Genomic DNA, 13783 nt, shown 5'->3' on the forward strand with positions numbered 1-13783 from the left:
GTGGCTTTATCCACTTACTTTAATGCAAAAAAACAAAAACAAAAACAAAAGTACATCATAAGTTGAGCACCCAATGACCCAAGAACTGAGCACAGAATTTCCTTTGCTGGCCTGCGAGAGTTCTCTTCAAACACCGCCACCAAAAAACCTCTCTCGTTTTCGGAGCATTTACATAAATAAAGGAGCGATCGAAATGGACACGCCACACACAAATAAATTAGGAGCTATTTCTCTGGTTTATTGAACAAGAGTCAAATTGTAAAGCATTAAATAAGGAAAACAGAACCTGTAAAGAGGACTGGCACCAATGACTTTAAAAAAAAAAAAAAAAAATTAGACACAGAGAAGCAGGTCACTGGAGCAAAACCCATTTTCACAAAGGTTACAAAAAGCAAACGGTTTCAGGAAACGTGAAGGGACCATTTGCAATGCTCCACGACAGAGCTCAAGGAGGCATCTGCTGCACCCAGCCACAGAGCAAAGGGGACAATTCCCCAAACCTGCCCCACTCACCCCTGCCCTAGCCTCCAGCTGTCCTTCTGAGAACGCTCAGATCTGAGGTCTGGAACCAGGGAAGGAACTATTCTCCTTAAAAAAGAAAGAATGGGTTGAGCGGGTTTCTTCCACTCTTTGTTTTCTAAAAACGTACAGGGCTGGGGACAAAAAGATAAAGTTCTGTGCTGCTCACAGGCAGGGGACGACAGCTATTAAAATGCGGGTGTTTCCTCCTGCAATCTGATGGCATGCTGGGGTCCCGGCAGAATACTGCCAATCGCTGAAATGGGTTATTTCTAAGCTGCACAGAATCCTCCCACGTCAGCCTCTTGGAGAAAGGCAGTCAGTCAGTGCAACCATTTCTCCCTAGGTAAAAAAAAAAAAAAAAAGTAGTTCCACCTGCTGGAAAGCGTCTTCTTTTTTCCCTGAATCGTCAGAAAGCCATCAGTGACTCTCCCCTCCCAAGGTAAAACTATCCCCTGGTATTTTTTTTTTTTTAAATTGCCCCCATGGTATTGAGTTTAAAAGAGAGAATTCAAGAGTCCATTCCATCATCAAATCTAAAAACCTCTATGTATGGGAAGAAGCTGGCCCCGGCACGTTTAAAAAAACATGTCTCAAAAAAAGGGGACTTACTCTCATGTCAAGAAAAATGATTCTCGGGAAAACTGGACCATTCCGGCATCAGACACAAAAGAAACCTCAGGACCTGTGAGCTCCCCAGCTTGGAACTGCATCTACAAAGTGAATTTTGGCAAGCGGGAGAAAGTAGACTCATTGCCTCCAACATCCTCGAAAATAGAACGCACTCGACACCTTTTTTTGCTTTTTTATAAGTGCCTATATTTTATGCTCATTTTTAACACTTTTCACCAAACCTAAAACTTGTCTCTTTTGGAGAAGGGCATTTCGGCTAAAGAATCTCTTCCAAGTTTCCCAGAGTCCAGGTTCCTGCTTAAGTTAAAATGTAAACATGAATTCCTTTCACCCTCCGATCACAAGTGACAGGGATGGCCCTTGGGAAGGGGTCTTTCTCTTCTGCCTGGAATTTTCTCGGATTGATTCAAAACCCTCCCCGGGAGAATGTAATTGACTGGCAGGTTGCATCTGTGAATCAAGACATCTTTCCAGCTCCACTTCTCTTGGGGACGTGAGTATTTGCAATTTCCAGGCGGGCCCTGCACACAGAGCTCATCAAGGGAGTTTCTTTCCCTTTCTGGAGGATGAGGGGACAGAGGAGGGAAGGTCAATTCTCAAAGAAAAATAATCATTTTGCTCGACTCGGGCCACCAAAGTCCCATCTCTTTCTTTTTTCCCTCTTGGTTTTTCAAAGACCAACGATGGTCTTTGAGGTGCAAAACCAAGCGGGCCAGATCCATATTTACAGCAAAGCATCCAAGTCCCCAGCCACTCCTGAGACAAGACGCCTTCTCCTACAGGAAGCCGCCATCCCTGATACTGAAGAAGCCACTGTTGACACCGTCACCCAAAGGGAACATCTGCTCCTGGTCCAGTCCCCAGTCCCCCTCATCCTCATCCTCCGGCTCGGCCTCCGCCCCGCTCCGCGCGTTCTCGTAGAGAAACACCTGCTCATCCACGTGCGCTGGAGCCAGCCGGTTCCTCTTGGCGCTCACCACGTTGGCCGAGGAGCCAAAGAGACGCTCGGGGAAGATGCGGGTGGCCGTCACGCACCAGTACTTCTGCAGGACCTTGGGCAGCACAGGGAAGAGCGCCAGGCGGTCGGACCACCACTTGAGGGGGTCTTCGTTGAGGCCCAGAACCTTCTGGGACTTGAAGTTGCTCAGTTCCTCCACCACCTGGGCGTGCCACTCCTCCTGGTCCTCCACGCCACCCGTCTGGCAGAAGATCTCAGCCAGCATGTTATTGATCACGCTCGTGGGAGGAGGCGTGGACGTCCGCACAAGCTTTTTGACTGGGGGTTCTTCGGGCAAAGGGTACATCTTGTCCTCGGCTGCTCTGTAGTTGCCATCCTTGACCTTGTCCAAGAGGCCTTTGGCTTCTTCCACCACGCGGTTCTCTACTTGCTGCCGCTCAAAGGCCGACAGGAAGGGCAGCCTCTTGTAGCGGGGGTCCAGGAAGGTGGCCACGTTCAGAAACATGTCGATCTCGGGCGTCTCCTGGTAGGTCTTGGAGAGCTCCTTTGCGATCACCTCTTTGGCCATGCTGATCTCCTTAGAGTCAGTCTCTTTGATGTTGAGCGTGGTGTTGACCAGCATGTGCAGAAGCGGCTTGACCATGCTGATGGTGGGGTATTTGGAGGCGGACAACATCTCGGCCACTTGCTTGAAGGGCTGCAGGAGGTCCACCAGCCCCTCGATGGTGGTCCACTCGGTGGCCTCCAGCATCAGGTGATGGTTGTTGCTGTCTTCCACCAGGACGCCAGCAATGACAAACTGTTGTTCCTTGAGCCTCTGCAGCATGGCCAGGGTGCTACCCCACCATGACACACGGTTGCTCACCAGCATGCAGTGGGCCATGTTCTGCTGTTTCTGTTTCTCATACAGCATGTACATGGCCACCGTGGACTGCTGGAAGTATTCCACCAGCTTGCGGCACCGGGCAAGCAGCCCACCCAGCTTGGGCAGCTGGAAGGCCTGCTGGATGCCAGCGTTGAAGGTCTGTCCCAGGCAAGGCATCTGAACGGCAATGTCCAGCAAGGAGCACGCCTTCACGATGTCCTTGCCGTAGTCGGTGGTGGCCCCAAAGACCTTGGCACTGATGCCCCATTCGATGAAGACCTCATACAGCACCCGCGTGATGGTTTCCGCCGTGTTCTCCTCGGGCACCTCGAATGTCTTCAGGCACCTGGAGCCCACGGACAGGCAGTTGGGGGAGCCGACACCCAGGAAGTGGACGGACAGGGTCACATAGGCCCGGTTCTGGTTCTCGCTCCTCCACATGTCCGTGGAGATTCCACACCACGAGGCATCGGCCAGCTCCTTCAGGACCACCTCCCGGAGCGCTCCGTATTTCTCAGGGATGGCCTTGGTGGAGATGTACTTCCTGCTCGGGAGTTCGTACCTGGGGTCGGCCGTCTTCAGCAGCACCTTGAAGGTGGGCTCGTCCACGATGGAGGCTGGGTACAGCCCCTCGCAGATGAGGCCGAGGACGGCAGCCGTCAGCTCCTGCTGCCTCTTGCTCTCGAAGCCACTTCCGTGGCCCACCTTCACCGTGATCGTGTCCTGCGTCCCCTGCTGCTGGGACGACTCGGGCTTCAGTTTGGAGAAGGCGGTGGCAAAGGCTTCGCGCATCTGCTCGGTGTTGCTTTTGACGAACTCGCAGAATTCCTCGGGGTGATTCTTCTCCAGGTGGTAGGAGAGGTTGGAGGTATTTCCAGAGTAGGCGATCTGGGCCATGCAGATGCGACAGTAGATTTTTTTCCACTGCAAGATGCATCCTTCCGCGTTGGTGTCAAAGCCGAAGTATTTCCACACCTTGCTCTTGGCGCGGGGGTGGGCCACTAACTTCAGGTCTGTCTGGGAGCTTTCCAGGCCTTTGTTCTCCATTGCTCCTCTGCCAGGGCCTGCCTGCTCCATGTCCACTCATGCGTGGGGACCTGCTAAGAAGCAGCGAGACAAACAGAGCGTGAGAAGGGAGCCAGGTGCGCAGGGGAGCCCTGCCACGCGGTGCGAGCAAGCGAGAGGGCACACGCCCACGTGGCTCCACTTGCCATCAAAGGGCATTGCGACCCGAGGGACCGACCTTCTCTGGGTGTCGCTTTTGCAAAGCAGAGGGGAGAGTCTGACACAGAGTGCGCTCTCTCTTCCAGGTTAGTCCTACGCAGTGATTCCAATGCACGGAGGAAAATACACATTTTTGTTTTTAAGCATGGCGATTTTGAAGGGGTGTCCCTTACAGCTCGTTCCGCATTGCAGCTGGTCACCATCTGCTGTTTGCCAAGCATCCAGTGGATGGATGGGTGAGTTGGGCGGGTCATTTTGGGGGAAGCTGCGTGCATAGAGGGGTCCTGCAAGCACCAAGGTGTACCCACCACCATCACAGTTCACAGCCCCCCCATCCCCTTTATAGCTTGCTGTGTGCAAGGACCTGTTGTCAACACACCTGGAGGCTGGTTAACTGCATCGAAGAAATATAAAACGGGATCTCGGTGTGGCTACTTCAGTCTTTAACTTAGCTAAGAGGCATGAACTCTGATTTTTCAAACTTTATGCTTTAAGATAAAGCTATATCAAATGTCATCTGCTCTAATTTTAGCACCGGTACATCTATGATCTGTAACCATGTTTGAGTACCCATGGGTTCCTCAGTCCCTGGAACCTCTCAAAATGCCCATTGTAGGCAGTCTACCTGTGGGTAGAAACGCACCTGCACAAACACTCGGCTTGAAGGTTTTAGTGACCTAGAAACAACCTCCCTGAATGCCCACAAATTCGGTCCCTTCCAGCTGCCATTCAGGGGCCACCTCTGTAACCAGGATGCTGAACAGGGCAGGTGCATTTTCTTAAAAGGTGCTAGTTACAACTGTAAGATTTCCATCCCCTTACAGCATGCAAGAGGTTAGATCACAAACTGCACCACCCAGGCATTTCTGAGTCTCAAGAATATGTTCAGAGCCAAGTTGGGCAAATCTCAATGACTATAGTGGGTCCAATCACGCCCTTACCCAAAAAAACATGTGTGCACCAGGTACCTGGGAATGGGAATTCATTTGTAAATAGGGTCTTTGCAGATATCATTAGTTAAAAACCTTGAGCTGAGCCTGTCCTGAATTGGGGTGGGCCCTAAATCCAATGACAGTGTCCTTATAAGAGACAGAAGAGGAGACACAGACACAGGGGAGAAGCCACATGAAGACAGAGGCAGAGACTGGAGTGATGTGGCCACAAGCCCAGGGACACCTGGAGCCACCAGGAGCTGGAAGAGGCAGGAAGCTTCCTCCCCTGGAGCCTCTTGAGGGAGCACGACCCTGCCACACCTGGACCTCACACTTCTAGTGCCCATAACTATGAGAGAATACATTTCTGCTGTTTTAAGCCGCTGATTCTGTGTAATTTATAACAGCAGCACTGGGAAACTCATACAAGGAGTGAAACTATAAAGTGTATTATGAGTGTTAATGTCACTCCCAGTGATGGATGGGGGTCTTAGAATCCCCCCACATCGTCAGGAACAGTTACACCCTGCAATGCTTGTTTTCTGTAAAAGGATGCCAGCCTGTGGCTTTCTAGGGAGACACCACAATGTGCTGAATTAATCCAGCACTCCTGTAGCGCTGTGCAGCTGCTTCCCCAGGGTTCGGCAGACAAATGAGGTTCCTGTGACAGACCCCAGAGCCCTGGTTTATTCAAAGGTCGGGGCTGAATGAACCTCAACAGCTCAGGTGGGGAGAGTCCGAAACAGTTGGGACTTCCAGAAAGAGGGAAAACCTGAAAGCTGCACCTTCTGCAGCCGAGTTAGGGTGAGGCACCTGGATGTTTGGAAAACGCAGTCAAGGGAAACTGAAAAGAACCCCAGGAGGTCTCATCCTTGCTTCAGAATAGGAGCCTTCAGGTCCTACCTGAACAACACAACACGGCTCCGTCAGATCTTCCTGCTACACCTCTGTCATCACCATCATTATTTGGTTGAAAGAGGTTCTGGAACCTACAGCGAACTTTTATGTTCAATTATTATTATTATTATTTGGCTGAAAGAGGTTCTGGAACCTACAGCGAACTTTTATATTCAATTATTATTACTATTATTTGGCTGAAAGAGGTTCTGGAACCTGGAGCAAATGTATTCAATTATTATTACTATTATTTGGCTGAAAGAGGTTCTGGAACCTGCAGCAAACATATTCAATTATTATTATTATTTATTATTATTATTATTATTAGGCTAAAATAGGATCTGGAACCTGGAACAAACTGACATTCAATAATAATTATTATTATTGTCGTCATCATCATCATTTGGCTGAAAAAGGAATCTGGAGCAAACTTTTATATTCTATTATTATTATTTGTTTGAAAGAAGTTCTGGTACCTGGAGCAAACATATTCTATTATCATTAGCATCATTATCTTTATTATTATTTTTGGTTGAAAGAGGTCTGGAACCTGCAGCAACATTTTGTACTCAAAGCAGCAATACTGAAATTCCTAACAAAGTGACATCTTTGTGGAGACGCCTCCTCCTGTAAGCAGGAGCTTCCTCCTCAGCATCCCACCTTTTGTCGGCATCTAGGGGCCCCCAGGAGCCCACTGAACTGCAGCCAGTGGAGCTGCTGCCCTATGTCTGCACGATTCAGTCCAGGGCTGGCTTCCATGAGGGGTTGTGAAGGAAAGTTTCTTCCCAGTAGCCTCTCACTGAATCATTCTTAAAGGGTGGTTCTAGCACCCCTTGGGAACAGTCCCCCAAGACCCTCCCAAGTGGGGTCCCGCAAGGCCTCGCCTTTTCCAATTTCATACCTGTGAGAGAGGCTGTTGGATTTTCCAGATCTTCAAACCATTTGATCAAAACAATATATTACAAGAGGCAAGAAAGCAGAAGCAGACCAGCAAATGCACCTGCAGCCAATTCAGCCGATTGCTAATGAGGCTGGTGAAACCCTAAACTAGCAAGGTTTCTCTTATGCCTAATATTTTGTTGTTCTGGACAATGTATTAGTTGCTTGTTGCTTAAAAACTATATATGGTCAAAGGGTACAAAGTTTCAATCAGAAAGGAGGAATAAGTGTTAATAATCTATTGCACTAAAGCGTGGTAAATAAAGGTAATAATTTGTTGCATATTTCAAAATTGCTAAGAGTAGATTTTAAATATTCTCACCACACACACACACACACACACACAACTAAAACGATAAGTACATGAGGTGATGGATATTAGCTTAATTATTCCACAGTGTATACAAATTTATATCAAAACATCACACTGTACCCTGTAAATATATATAAGTATTACTTGTCAACTGAAAATAAAATATACATACACATGAGGGGTCTTCAAAAATTTCATAGAAAGATTCCTCTTACTTTTAGATCTATTTTTTTCCATGGACTTTTTGAAGTACCCTTATATACATGCTTTTGATAGTAATATATAATTGGCTTGTTACTTATAAATAAACCTTTAAATATTTACTTTCAAATAAATTATTAAATATGCTTTAAATGTCTGCTTTAACTTCTAATAGGGTAAACTACTGACTGGTATAACCCACATAAACGAAAGCTCTTTGGGCTCATTTTTTCAGACTGAAGGGACCTTATAGTCAAGAAGTTTAAAAACAGCTGTTTTTGCTTCTATATGATGCCTGCAGGCACCATTTACTGTTCACAAAACCAACACAGATTAAATCTTCTTTTATTAAGTATTTTTTAAACCCTATATTTGGAAAACTAGGGCTGACTGACATTGTTTTTGGTAGATATTCACTTCTGTGGTACAGCATTTACGAGTCCATTTTCCGTACCAGAAAGCCAGCCTATTTCCAACAGAATTAAAATTCTGTGCAATATTCGAACTGGGATCTGTAACAGTTGTCACCAATTTTTGTTCCTTTTCAAAACCAATTGAGGCATCAGAGAAAATTTAATTTTTAATCGATGATCCCATTATTAATAATAGAAGATAGAGACTCTTCACATAATATGGTCATTTTTTTTTTTTTTCTTTTTTTGCATTTCAGGTGTTTGGGGTTTTTTTAATTGAGAAATAATTGGCTACATGTATTTGTGGGGTACAGCGTTGAATATCAATACCTGTGTACCATGTGCAATAATACGATCATTTTCAACAGGTTTCAGACCACATCAATGTTTGAGTTTTAATGTCACATTAGGATACTAAATGTACTAATTAAATCCTGTATTTAAAAATCTGATCAACCGACACACCTTCCTGTCCAGGCCATTTGAATGCAGCCTTAAGAGCATGAAGATTGTGGGCACAGACTCTCTTCCAGGAATTCCTAATTTGCTTATAAACGGTCTCTGGAGAGGCATGACCCACACGTATCATTCATTTGTAATTACCGTTTCTACATCATGAATTTGAAGAAAACACTTAGGAAGAGCTTACTTTAGGACTTCCTTCTTTTCCTACAATCTAAGTCAAATGATGCATAATGCATACCATATGTGTTCTCCTTTTTAAAATTTTGAAGAGCACAGTGGATTCTGCAGTTCTAAGAAATAATGCCAGTTGCTTCCAATCTTGGTTATTGTTTAGCTCAATGCCCAGGACAAAGTTCAATGTTTCCTCATCCAAGGTTAAATCCTACAAGTTAAAAGCAAACCAAAAAGGGGTTAAAAGGTAGGCACCGTCTAGCCACCTGCCCACCAGCAGACAGATGTTAGAGATATTATTCCTCCACCAGTCCCTAAAACTATTTCTAATCCACACACAGACAATGGCATAACTGGGTCAAGGCAACCAAGCTAATCTTTGTAGAAAGGGATTCTCCTTGGACCCATGGGTACCGATCCACATGGCTTCATCTGTCGCTTGTGTTTTAACACCATTTTTTAGAAAATCCGCAAGTGGACAGAACGATCCAGCCGTCATTTCCCAGGTGCAACCAGCACGTTTTCAAGACAAGCATTCTGTTGCTGCAGTGGCCCTGCCACGTGTAAATTCGATTCTCGGTTTAATTCCACCCCTACTGTGAGCGCCTTAAGAGAAGCACTTGCTTAAGAGAAGGAGCTTTGTCAGAAAGCAAAATTGCAGAGAAAAACAAAAGCTACAAGGCTCCCGGATGGTTCCAGTGGCTTTACATAGTTCCCTCTGCAAGTGACTGCTGGTTTAACAGGAGCATGTTCCTGTCCCACCTCCTAACCCCAGGGTACAAATGTTCGTTAGTTCCCTTCTCTTTGGTTCTAATGACTCTAAATAGGTTAAAAATACTAAAATCCAGTTGATAAGAAAACTGAAAGCTTGGCTCCCATAAAAGTTAAAGATTCTATTCCCCAGGTACAGGTTTGAGAGGGTGAAGCTCATTTATAAATATGGACTCGTGCAGAATCTGCAGTTCTCAAAGTGCGGCCCGGGGGACCCCGAGGGGACCGTCCACTGGGTGGACACAGAAGGTACAAAGCATTTACATAATTATGCACACGTGCTAGTGTCCTGGCTCACCCCCGTCCCTCGGCGTGTACCCTGGAGCTTTGCAGAGGATACCTGAGTTGCTGTCACACAGTCAGACAGCAGAGGCAGGGCCTGCAGCTGTCTTGCTGGGCTGGACATGAAGAGCTTTGCTACAAAGTAAAACAAGGCCACGGTTTCCTCCAAATACTTTGGAGAATAGTTATTTTTTAACTTAAAAATGAAGCCAGACTTACCCTGAGAGTTTTACTGTCATTTGCTTTAAAGCAGTTCTTAGGGAAACGCTGACAGGTTTCTCAGTCTGAAGTTGTGCAAATGTGCAACGCGATCCAGTGCGCATCCCTAACGCACGCGCAAGGTCCTCGGGGACTTGTTCAGCGAGGGACACCACTAGGTCTGAGATCTGTGACTCGGGGGATGTAAAGGTCAGAGCGACACTGTCGACACCCCGCGGAAGTGCCCTCCTTCCAGGCCTTCCTTGGCTCCCCAGTGACCCAGACGCAAGTCTCAGGGGCCCGCTGCGGCGCCAGGCCTGTCCCCTCCAGGCGGGGTCCCTCCTAGCTTACCCTGGCTTGGGGACCGCGGGGTCCCGGACGCCCCGTCCTCCCCTCCCGGGGCTGGGGGCGCGCGATGTCACGGCCGGAGCCCCGGAGGCGGGCACAGCCCCCCGAGGTCGGCGGCGCCGGGCGCGCGGGTTCCCGGGGACCCGGCCATCGCCCGGGGTGGGGGACACCCGGGCTTCCCGGGACGAGACCCCGGCCCGGGGCAGGCGGGGAGGGCCGGTCGGGCGGGGGCGCGGCAGGAGGAGGAGCCCGGCGGGGGGCGCGCACGCGGCCACCCCGCTTCCGCCCGGGCCTCCTTCCGGGGAGCGCCCGGAGCCGCCGCCGGGGCCCCGGGCCAAGGTCACGCGGGGACCCGGGCGCGCCCCTCCCCCCGTGTCCGCCGCCCGCCCCTCCGCGGGGTCCCAGCGCGCGTCCCCGGCCCCGCCAGCGCCAGCGCGGGGTCCGCCACCAGCCGCCGCCCGCGCCCCCGCCCGCGCCCCCGGCCGCCCCCGGCCCGCTGACCTGGCTCCGGGAAGCCCCCGCGGCAGCGGCGCAGCAGCTGCGCCAGGAGGACGGCGGCGCCCGCCGCGTACACCCGCAGGGCCGCGCGCGCCGCACACAAAGGCGACATGGCTGCCCCGGACGCTTCCGCGCCGCCCGCGGGACACGGCGCCGCCACCGGACGGCGGAAACGCGCCCCGCCCGCCCGCCCTCCGCGCCAGCCCGGCCCGGCCCGGACGCGGGACCCCGCAGGGCACCCGGGACTCCGCGGGGACCACAGACACCCCCACCCCCGGGACCCCGCGGGGAACACAGACACCCCACCCCCGGGACCCCGCGGGGACCTCAGACACCCCCACCCCCGGGACCCCGCGGGGACCACAGACACCCCCACCCCCGGGACCCCGCGGGGACCACAGACACCCCCACCCCCGGGACCCCGCGGGGACCTCAGACACCCCCACCCCCGGGACCCCGCGGGGAACACAGACACCCCCACCCCCGGGACCCCGCGGGGACCTCAGACACCCCCACCCCCGGGACCCCGCGGGGAACACAGACACCCCCACCCCCGGGACCCCGCGGAGGAACACAGACACCCCCACCCCCGGGACCCCGCGGGGACCACAGACACCCCCACCCCCGGGACCCCGCGGGGAACACAGACACCCCCACCCCGCGGACCCCGCGGGGACCACAGACACCCCCACCCCCGGGACCCCGCGGGGAACACATACACCCCCCACCCCGGGGACCCCGCGGGGAACACAGACACCCCCACCCCCGGGACCCCGCGGGGAACACAGACACCCCCACCCCCGGGACCCCGCGGGGAACACAGACACCCCCACCCCCGGGACCCCGCGGGGACCTCAGACACCCCCACCCCCGGGACCCCGCGGGGACTTCAGACACCCCCACCCCCGGGACCCCGCGGGGACCACAGACACCCCCACCCCCGGGACCCCGCGGAGGCTTCAGACACCCCCACCCCCGGGACCCCGCGGGGACCACAGACACCCCCACCCCCGGGACCCCGCGGGGACCACAGACACCCCCACCCCCGGGACCCCGTGGCGACCACAGACCCCCCCACCCCCGGGACCCCGCGGGGACCACAGACCCCCCACCCCCGGACCCCTGCTGGGGCCTCGGACCCCCGCAGGGAACCCCGGGACACCGCGGGGACCACAGACCCCCTCTCTAACTCCCGCAGGAACCACAGACCCCCCCCACTCTGAACGTGTTCACTGTATGAAACCCCCTCCCCCACCCGTCTTCCCCAGGACCGCAGTCCCCCCACCCATATCCCTGCAGTGAACCCCGGACCCCTGCAGGGACTACAGACTCCCACCCTGACCGACCCCAGGACCCCGGGTCATTCCCCGGGCCTACAGACCCCCCTACCCGGACCACCACGGGGCCTACAGACCCCCGCCCCCCTCTCCCTCCACAAATCTCCACCCAGACCCCTGCAGGGACTACAGATCCCGCCACCTGTACCACCTCAGGAAACCCCTACCACCTCTAGGACCAAAGGGGCCCCCCTGGACTTCACAGGGAACCCCGGACCACCGCGGGACCCCTCACCCAGACCCTATCAGAACCAGAGACCCCCACCTGGACCCCACAGGGAACCCTGACGGTTGCGGGAACCCCCACCCGGACCCTTGCCAGAAACATGCACCGCCACCCAGATCGCACATGGAACCCTAGACCACAGCAGGGACCCCCCTCCCACCCTGCTGGGACTCCCACCCAGGTCCCAGGCAAGACCCAAGCTGGAACGCTGTAGAGACCCCAACTGAGACCGCCATGGAACCCTACATGGACTCCTACCCAGTACCCCACCAGAACTCTCAGTTACTCACACCCACTCCCCACGACACACACCCTAAACCTGGCACACCCAGACTCCACACAGACCTCAACCCCTGCCAAGATCCGTACAGAGGATCTCCACCTGGACCCCACCAGGGCCCTCACCTCATTGGGACCCTAGGTCCTTTAGGACCCCAACCCCTCCAGAACCCTGGATCCTCACCCCCATAAGAAATGAACCCTCCAGGCCTGACTGCCTGCTGGATACTAGCCCAGCACTAGGGGGCACCCCCAGCGTGCAGGCTGCACCCCTGCACTCGGACCAGCTGTGGGGGGGACTGGGGGCCTGTAGTGCAGATCTAAGACTCTAGGGATACAGACCTGCTGGGTGAATAGGAGACCCCCAGGCTGGATTAAGAAGTGTCCTTCTGGCCTTTGCAAACCGCTGACCTACAGATGACAAAACCGAGGCCAGGAAGCATGCCCAGGATCCCCACCAAGACCAGGGAATGGGGTGTCCCTCCTTAGCCAGGTGCACCTAAGTGTGCTCAGCTATGCCCAGATGTCCTCATGTGTACCCAGCAAAAGGCATCAGGGAAAGTCACAGTCACCCCTTTCCCCACTGTAAAGGGTTTCCCAGGAGAGGCCCTGTTGTGTCAGATGTGAATCTGTGGCCCACAGTGTCAAATTCAGAAGGACCTACAATCAGGGACTCCAGCAAGGAGCGGTGGGGGAGGGGACCTATCTTGGCCCACCGTGCTCCTCCCCCGTGGAAGAGGTGGGATTTCCGGCTGGTGGTCCAGAAGGGTGTCCACGGCTGCACCCCAGTGGGAGCAAACTCACAGTGGCGTCTGGAGCCGTGGATCGGGGGCTGAATGCCTCACTGAGCGCTTCCAGCAATGGTTTGAGTGACACCCGAGTTCCCCCAAGCCCCTTCCTCTTTTGGAGGCTCATGTGTGAAATGTTGATTATATGTGCACCTGGTTTTTATCACTGCCACAATAAATGGCCACCAATGTAGCAGCTTAGAATAACAGAAATTTATTATCTCAAGCCCCACAGGTGAGAAGTCCTGACTGTGGGCTCACCTGGGTCAGTCGCTCAGGGTCTCACAAGGTCAAAATGAAGATGGGTACCCACTGGTCTCTGAATGGGAGGCTCTAGGGCGAGTAAGTTTCTAAGCTCATTCAAGCTGCTGGCACAATCCAGTTTCTTGCTGCTGTCTGAAGTCCTCGTTTCCTTGCTGGCTGTCATGGGGGAAGGGGACAGACTTCAGCTCCTAGAGTTCTGTCTCTGGTCCTCACCGGTGGACTCTCAGCCTTCAAGCCAGCAAGGGCGGGTTGGACTCCTCAC

General features: G+C 53.0%; 3 protein-coding genes across 17 annotated transcripts in view; 1 reads left to right on the top strand and 2 right to left on the bottom strand.

Annotated features, from left to right (window-relative positions):
- Window positions 1-10773, bottom strand: part of DHRSX (dehydrogenase/reductase X-linked) — a 284280-nt gene extending 273507 nt beyond the window's left edge. For all 6 annotated transcript variants that reach the window (XR_010022421.1, XR_010022420.1, XR_010022422.1 and 3 more), the window contains exon 1: window positions 10631-10773. Coding sequence is in view for 1 of the 6 variants with exons in the window: in XM_063084345.1 (XP_062940415.1) it covers window positions 10631-10739 (109 nt within the window). In the remaining 5 variants the exon portion in view is untranslated. The remainder of the gene's footprint in view (window positions 1-10630) is intronic.
- ZBED1 (zinc finger BED-type containing 1) lies at window positions 218-10713 on the bottom strand. 10 transcript variants are annotated; one of them, XM_063084339.1, is made up of 3 exons: window positions 9803-10457; window positions 8598-8741; window positions 218-4072 (listed from the first exon to the last, which is right to left on the bottom strand). In XM_063084339.1, the coding sequence occupies exon 3, from the start codon at window positions 4050-4052 to the stop codon at window positions 1929-1931; it is 2124 nt and encodes a 707-aa protein (XP_062940409.1). In that variant the 5' UTR covers window positions 4053-4072; window positions 8598-8741; window positions 9803-10457; the 3' UTR covers window positions 218-1928. The 10 variants fall into 10 exon arrangements, 9 of the variants coding, with proteins under 9 accessions (XP_062940409.1, XP_062940408.1, XP_062940413.1 ...); XM_063084338.1 differs by having other exon boundaries at window positions 218-4075; XM_063084343.1 differs by lacking the exon at window positions 9803-10457 and adding an exon at window positions 9600-9614 and having other exon boundaries at window positions 218-4075.
- LOC134367118 (basic proline-rich protein-like) lies at window positions 10738-12252 on the top strand. Its single transcript, XM_063083753.1, has 2 exons — window positions 10738-11790; window positions 11896-12252. Exons 1-2 carry the CDS (start codon window positions 10738-10740, stop codon window positions 12250-12252), a joined length of 1410 nt encoding a protein of 469 aa, XP_062939823.1.
- Window positions 12253-13783: the final 1531 nt, after the last annotated feature.

This window comes from Cynocephalus volans, chromosome X (assembly GCF_027409185.1).
Source record: "Cynocephalus volans isolate mCynVol1 chromosome X, mCynVol1.pri, whole genome shotgun sequence".
Lineage (NCBI taxonomy): Eukaryota > Metazoa > Chordata > Mammalia > Dermoptera > Cynocephalidae > Cynocephalus > Cynocephalus volans.

Excerpts from the sequence above, each read along its gene's own strand:
- ZBED1 (XM_063084341.1), bottom strand. The coding sequence starts at position 4,052 with ATGGAGCAGGCAGGCCCTGGCAGAGGAGCAATGGAGAACAAAGGCCTG.
- LOC134367118 (XM_063083753.1), top strand. The coding sequence starts at position 10,738 with ATGGCTGCCCCGGACGCTTCCGCGCCGCCCGCGGGACACGGCGCCGCC. Across the intron at positions 11,791-11,895 it reads GCAGGGAACCCCGGGACACC|GACCGCAGTCCCCCCACCCA; the intron begins GCGGGGACCACA and ends CGTCTTCCCCAG.